General features: G+C 45.4%; 1 protein-coding gene across 10 annotated transcripts in view; it reads right to left on the bottom strand.

Moving 5' to 3' along the window:
• dysf (dysferlin, limb girdle muscular dystrophy 2B (autosomal recessive)) overlaps positions 1 to 7,500 on the bottom strand; it is a 148,192-nt gene that overhangs the window by 15,728 nt on the left and 124,964 nt on the right. For all 10 annotated transcript variants that reach the window (XM_083789304.1, XM_083789307.1, XM_083789312.1 and 7 more), the window contains 3 exons: positions 4,746 to 4,837; positions 2,024 to 2,194; positions 973 to 1,115 (listed from right to left, as the gene is read on the bottom strand). In XM_083789304.1, coding sequence (XP_083645430.1) covers positions 973 to 1,115; positions 2,024 to 2,194; positions 4,746 to 4,837 — 406 coding nt within the window. The remainder of the gene's footprint in view (positions 1 to 972; positions 1,116 to 2,023; positions 2,195 to 4,745; positions 4,838 to 7,500) is intronic.

Here is a 7,500-nt window from a genome sequence, read left to right on the forward strand (position 1 = left end):
CACACAGCCTGTACGCTTTAACTACGATGACAACGGTGCGCCCGTTTGTGCTGTTTTTGGTTTAAACCGACGATCCTGCAAGGTCACGATACATGTCTGGCGTTTATTTGCACAGATAGGCCAGCGTACTCTGACTGTGTAATAACAGGAGACAGGAGTCGAATAACATCTCTGTACAGACTGTAGCTATTGATAGCAAGTGTGCTGTGCTTGTGAACGACGGTATTTCCCATTACTCACGCTGTGTTCACATTGGCTGTGTGAGCGCTACCATATATCTTCAATGGAAGCCAGCGACATGAAGATACACAGCTACAGTCTACCATTCATTTTCAATGGAAGCCAGCAACATGAATATACTACATGACGACATGACGATACAAAGCTACAGTCTACCACAATTCCTGCTTGTAACGGAGGAGAAACAAATTGACAGTTCCGTTTGTTGCTTTATACTGTACTTTCCTTGTCGATATTATTCTCGCTCGTCGGAGTGAGAAGTGAGAAGCGGAGTCTCGAAAAGAAAAGCCTGGGGAAACTAACTTTTATTCCGCTAACCAATAACAGTGCAGCATGTCGCTCCAAATTTGGTGACGGCAGTGTTCTGCTTTCTTCTACCGGGGAGGGGAGGAGGTGGGCGGGCACTCAGATCCGTGATCCAATAGGAAATCACACAGGCTGGGGGCAGGCCAGAGCCATAGAGTAAGACAGAGTTGCGACATTGAGGGTGCAGAAAACAGCCTGGCCACGTGGTTCATGTACTCGAGCGAGCCCATAGACTCCAATGCATTCCCTAAACTTCCGGTTGTCCCTTTTCAATAGAAGTCTATATGTAGAAGAGCCTGGACCCCATGAAGTGAACTGAGTTGTCGTATAACTCTGTCTTATACTCTATGGCTCTGGGGCAAGGCTATAGTTCCTCCCAAACTGAACACACAGTCACACACACTCGTCCCCCATGCATGCACTCACCCAGGTCTTTGGCTGTGTACTCGTGTCCTCTGAGGGACACGGCGTTATGTTTGAAGAGGGGGCGTCTGAGGTTCCGACGCTCACACAGTCCCAGCAGCAGCTGGCTGGGCTTGGACTGGTCTCGCCACTGGTTCACCCCAGACCTGAGAGAGAGAGAGAGAGAGAGACACGCACGCACACACACACACACACACAGAGACAGAGAGAGAGAGAGATGTGATATATGCGGTGGTCCTCAAACTTCTACGTGTCAAGGACACTCAAATTGATTTATATTTGGCCGTGGACAGACAAATATCCACAATCTGAAAAAAATTTCTGACGGGGATCTCAAAACATTTTCAATATTTTCTTTGTACAAAGTTCTCAGAAATAGCGAGGCGCTGTGAGCTTGTACATGGGCTATTTTTCAACAGCCCAACATAATACTATACTTTTGCTGCATGGGGGACCCCTAGAACAGTGGTTCCTAAAGTGGGGCCCGGGGACCCCCGGAGGACCTTGAGGGAGTTCCAGGGGGTCCCCAGCTAACTGATAGTTGGAACCAAATGGACCCAGGTCCATTTGTACACTCTCAGAGTTAAATTTACAATATAAATTGGGGGTCCCAGAGATATGAGGTCGGATCTCTGAGTCAATTAGCCATGCACCGAAGGGTGTGTGTGTGTGTGTGTGTGTGTGTGTGTGTGTGTGTGTGTGTGTGTACGTACGTACCCCCATTTCTATCCCAGAGATAGACATGGGGGTCCATACCCTGATGCATGTCAAACTGGGGGTCCTTGATAATCAATGCTATAGAGCCGTAAAAATCTTATGGGGGTCCCTGGCATAATTTCTTCAAACGGGGGTCCGCGGGCTAACAAGGGGGTCCTTTGACATGAAAAGGTTTGGGAACCACTGTCCCCTGAAAATGCTTTCTGTTGTATTCTCGTATGAAATAAAGTACCATACACAGTACAGTATATCACTAATTATTCCTGGAAAGTTCATAACAGAAGCCACACACACACACACACACACACACACACACACACAGGTTGCGTGTACTCACACGCAGTAGGTCTGCGGCAGGCCGCAGCAGGCTCCGTACTTGGACAGGAAGCGGTTCTCCAGGTCGATGACGGTCTCTCCAATCTTCTCGTCTTTAGTCAGCATGTCATGGTCATACAGCGTCACTCTGAGGTCCTTATCCACGGGCAGCATGCAGGTCAACTCAAATAACCTGAGGGGAGGAGAGAGAGAGAGAGAGAGAGAGAGAGAGACTCAGCGACCACCGCCTGGCAATAGAAACAGGCAGACACGGACAGAACTGGCTGCCTAGAGAAGACAGACTGTGTTCACTCTGCTCTCAAGGGGAGGTGAAGACGGAGCTTTCTGTTAAAATGCAACAAGTATAAAGACATCAGAGAATCATTCTTCCCTAAATGTAAAGTAAAATATAAAGTGTGAATGCACCATTCATAACTTATCACTTCAATATGTTCTGGGAGAACAGTCCAAATGCACAGTTTTGGCAGCAAAATACGTGTGGAGTTGTCATCAACTGAGGGACAGCCAGTGGACAGAAGAGACAGGTATATCTGTCTGAACAGGGTCATTAAGTTGCTGTTGTGTTTCTGTTTGTTAATTTATTTTCATTGTTATCATGCCAAAAAAGCATGCATTTGAAAGTTATGCTGCCATTTGTCCCAAATATTTTATGCAAAGTGAATTCAAGACATTGCAATACTGCGGTAATTTGCAAATAGAGAGGTGCTCAGTGAAGGTGCAAGTTAAAAATGTATTATGTATACGTACTGCAGTCATTTGTTTCAAGGTTTATCCCAAGCTAACCTTCCCTATATGTAGGCCTATAACCACTTCTGCCAGAAAATGCCCAATTCTTATGGTTTTGTAGACTGTAGGGTATACTATTCTTCTCCGAGTTGCAATGTAACACAGCTTGGTTTAGAATGTAGTCCCATTTGTAGCCTACAACATTGTTTTGATTGCATTGTTCCATTTTTCTCTTTGTTCAATTGAATTGAGAGAGAGAGAGAGAGAGAGAGAGAGAGAGAGAGAGAGAGAGAGAGAGAGAGAGAGAGAGAGTGAGAGAGAGAGAGAGAGAGAGAGAGAGAGAGAGTTTAAGAACGAGGACAACTGAGGAGATAGATAAATCAGCATGTGCTCTGCTTTGCTTCGTTTCTACGTAAATGTGTTCTATGACATGCTGTTCCTTTCTGTTGTGTGTGGCTCTACTCTGTAACCTGCTGGCCTTTTTTTGGTGTGAGTACAGCCCCCCCTACTGGTGGCACAGTAATGACCTCCAGAGGGAGCACGTTGCAGAGTTGACATATAGTCGGTATAACTTTAGTTTGTAGAATAATTAGTATATGATTCTGTAATCTCAGAATGGCCTTCAAAGATTTGACAAACAGTTGTACATGCAGCTCAAAATACAAGTGTGGTAAATAGCCTATACAGCAGGGATGTCAAACTCAAATACACAGTGGGCCAAAATAAAGAAATTGGTACAAGTCGAGGGCCGGACTGTGTTTCAACACACGGGCCATTTTTTTGTAGAGGGGTAGCTGAAAGTTGACCACAAGTGATATACTTTCACTCCTGATCAATAGTGAAGAGAAGACGCATGCTTGCGCTTGCGGGCCCCGATACGTGACAATGCACTCGCAGTGCATTGTGGGACTTGTAGTATTCTGGTGGTCCGTGCAATATACCAGAGGGCCAGTTCTAATACTAATTAAATATCATGCCACGGGCCAAAGATAATTCATTCACGGGCCTGATTTGGCCCCCGGGCCTTGAGTTTGACATATATGCTATACAGCATGTTCCTTCATCAGTCTGACTAAAATATCACAACACAGGCACGTGCACACACAGACATCAAAGGGTGATTCAGCCCCTGCCGTCTCCAGACCATGAATGCAGCATTTACTATGGTGAAAGAAATACAAACGCCCCTCCTCTCCTTTCCATGCCATACCCAGATAATTGCTTTTTTCTGAACTCTCCTGATCTTGAACACAGCATTTTGCATTGAAAGAATTTGTTTACAAATCCATGTCATCGCCGCCATCTCCAGTATAGCCAACGACTGCGGGGGTCGCGCCCGGAAAATAGCTGATCTACAAGCTCTCAACGCTCCGCGCTGCAAGCTTGTAGATCGGCTATTACAACGTGTGTTTTGTCCTCATTCATCTCCGCCCAGACCCCTTATCCCAGAATGCATTGTAATTGAATACCTGGATTACAAGGTGAGAGAACGTTTTGTGTGCCGTTGGCCAAGCAACTGTGGTTTGAATGAGAAGACTAATGGGAGGGGAGAAAAACATGGCAGTGCAAATTTGCGCGGAAATGACCGGGCCGAAGTTTTGTCCCAGTCCAGCCCTGAGTGGCTCCATATGTCTCCCTACAGAAGTCAGAGATGTCTAACAAAATAACACGGTATTTCCATAACCCAAATGTCTATAATCCATCACTTGCACCGTGCTGGAACACACTACTTTTCACAGAACAGTGAAAAACAGAGATATCTTCATTGTAGAAAATAATTGTGAGTCAAGTGGATGTCACACCATAGTGTAGTATAGGTATAGCAAAAATACAATGGTGAATGATATAGTTATAGTGCTCAGTGTGAACCTTGAGCAGAGTTACAGACCCATATAAGGGTCCATTTGGGTCCCAACTACCCCCCCTGGAACTCCCTCAAGGACCCCTGCGGGGGTCCCCCGAGCCCCACTTTGTGAACCACTAGGTGCATTACGTACTTTCCAAACACGGGGTCCAGTGTACACGGGATGTAGTTGTCGTGGTCGTTGATGGTTTTCCTCCCCAGGGTGATCTTCACGTAGGGGTCACACTGCAGGACGAAGGGACACAGTAACACACGTTCACACAAAGGGATGCAAAATACCGTATATTTCAAAATAGTATAGCCCCTGCCTCTAATCCTCCTTTTAACAGTTTGAATTAATGAAATCGCAATGCCTCGTTCACTGCCTGGATTTCACTAACCTTTGAAGAACGACCGCGCCGACGTCATCGTTCCTTTTCATGAAAATCCGCTTTAAAACATTCTGGACGGGAACCCCTTTTGGTGTTTGAAGCATCGCGTTATACTTTAGCTAATGAAAAATAGCAGACCTACAAGCTCGTAGCTTGTAGGTCTGCTATTTTTGAAAAGTGATGAAAATGTTGGGTAAATCTTTGAATATATATTTCAGAGCGAACATTTTTAACTAAAATATTGGCTTCTGGGGGGGTCCCTGGAACTACATATTTTGAGATGAGGGTCGGTAGCCCAATAGAGATATAATTCTGGGGGTCCTAGACATGAAAAAGGTTGAGAACGACTGACAGAATCATTTTTTCAGAAAACTGTCAGGATTTAGAAGATATTTGTAGACTCGATGGTAGGTCTATATGGGTCTAAAATGGTGTAATCGCTTGTTGTAGTGTTGAAAAATAATCCAAAGTGGCGATCAACAACAACAGAGCGAAGGAGGAATGCCCCTGTTGGGTGCCACCACCGCCGCCATTGGAATGCATCGGGACTCAATTTCCCAGAACCCTTTGCAAATGCCGGTGCGACAGATGTTTTTCCAATGACGTCATCAAAAAGCGTCACCTATCCCACTCTGTTCTATGGAAACCCCGCAAGTCTCAAAACGTATAAAAAAAACGAAGCGAATGAAACACTGAAAACGTAACTAGTTTAACTCGTTATTGGGAGGGAAGCTGTTTTACAATCAATTAACTCGTGTAAATCGTGAACGTGGAGGGTCTTACACCATTTTGTGTATTAAACACAAAAAAAATACAATATTTGCAATATTTGGGTCCACCCGGGCTATTATTTGCAGCTTCTTCAGCCTATTTGATAAATGTAACCAAATGTAGCCAGGTGCAGGCCGGTGTAAAAGTAAATAACAGCCTGCTGCATAGCCGCTTGGTTCCTTTTAAACACCTGGTAGTCCAAATTATTTTGCGAACTACGCCCTGGCTACTATTTGGAAATATACGGTAGCCTGAAGTAAAACAGTATGCTGGTAAATGAAAAAGAGAAAGCAGCTGGAGTTAATGCTCCCGACAGGGACGTCATCGTTTCAGCCCCGCCCCTCCAGTCCAAAGTTTGACGTCGTGGGAGTGAGAATGCGTTGGCCTAATGGAGGCCATGCATAAAGTGAATGGCACATCGAGTGGCAAATCGAGTAGCAAAGTGAGTTTAATGTTGTTTAACGTCATTTAATGCAATCATATTGGACTTTTCTGTTGTAATGTATGAGCTGTCAATGCTAGTAAGTAATTATTTGGCACTCAGTAGGCGTTCCCGCATAACTTCCTGGTTTGATGATGATGTCACACGCATACCCTCTATTGTTTCATGATTAGAGAATTGTGAAACACAATAAAAAACTTCTACTAATTGTAGCGCTCGGGGTGGCGCAGCGGTAAAGTCCCTACCATGTAGCACAACGGAGGTGCATCCGGCTTTGTCCAGTGTCTATAATAACACAATTGGCCTGCGTTTGGGGGAGGGTATCCAGGCGGGTGACAATGGACTCACCACATGTACTCCTACGGGTTGGGGCGGTATACCTGTCAATGGACTCACCACATGTACTCCTACGGGTTGGGGCGGTATACCTGTCAATGGACTCACCACATGTACTCCTACGGGTTGGGGCGGTATACCTGTCAATGGACTCACCACATGTACTCCTACGGGTTGGGGCGGTATACCTGTCAGCGAGGAGTAGGGATGGAGCTCGTTCATTTTTATTGATAACGATCACCTTATCGATCAGGCTTATCGAGCCGGGTTCTTATCGAGCCCTGCACTGTCGAGCATTTTCTATTATTTTGTGGAAAGACAGGAGACAATAAATTCAGAACAGAACTAGAAAAAGTGCCCTTCTGGGCACAGGTCTCCACCAGGAGGATAGGAATATTTAGGAGTAATATAAACATGTTTTTTGTTTGTTTGTTCCAATCTTTGCCAATCAGGATGGAATATGGGAAATGGTGCAGATCCGTGTTGATGGCACGCATGCACAATCCACCTGTTGGTGGCGCTATAACAGGGCAATGTGAAATGGGTGGGCTATATTCCTCAGCCTAGTAGGAAAGTGCGTGAAAGATTTCACGTGAAATTGCACGCTGCGTTCATGATTTGAGGTTTTTTGTTCAAAACAGGCCAATCCTGCAAAATTTGAAAGCCAATGTTAGCCAATTAGGATGGAATATGAAATATCAGACACATCCGTCTTGAGCACATGACTATGGAGATACTGTGTAACGATTTGCGGGATTTTTGGACAAAATCTGTAGGTGTACTGTGCAAAAACTTGTTTTGCACAAAGCGGCCTCCTGGTGGCGCTATAACAGGCCGTTCTGGAAATCTTGGGGCAGAGGTTCATCGTTGGCATCCAGGGAGTGTGTGTGCAAAATGTGGCATCGACCGGGTTAACGGTGGCCGAGATTAGCTTGTCACGGACGGACACACGGACACACGGACACACG

This window comes from Protomyctophum parallelum (genome assembly GCF_964188405.1).
Source record: "Protomyctophum parallelum genome assembly, chromosome: 18".
NCBI lineage: Eukaryota > Metazoa > Chordata > Actinopteri > Myctophiformes > Myctophidae > Protomyctophum > Protomyctophum parallelum.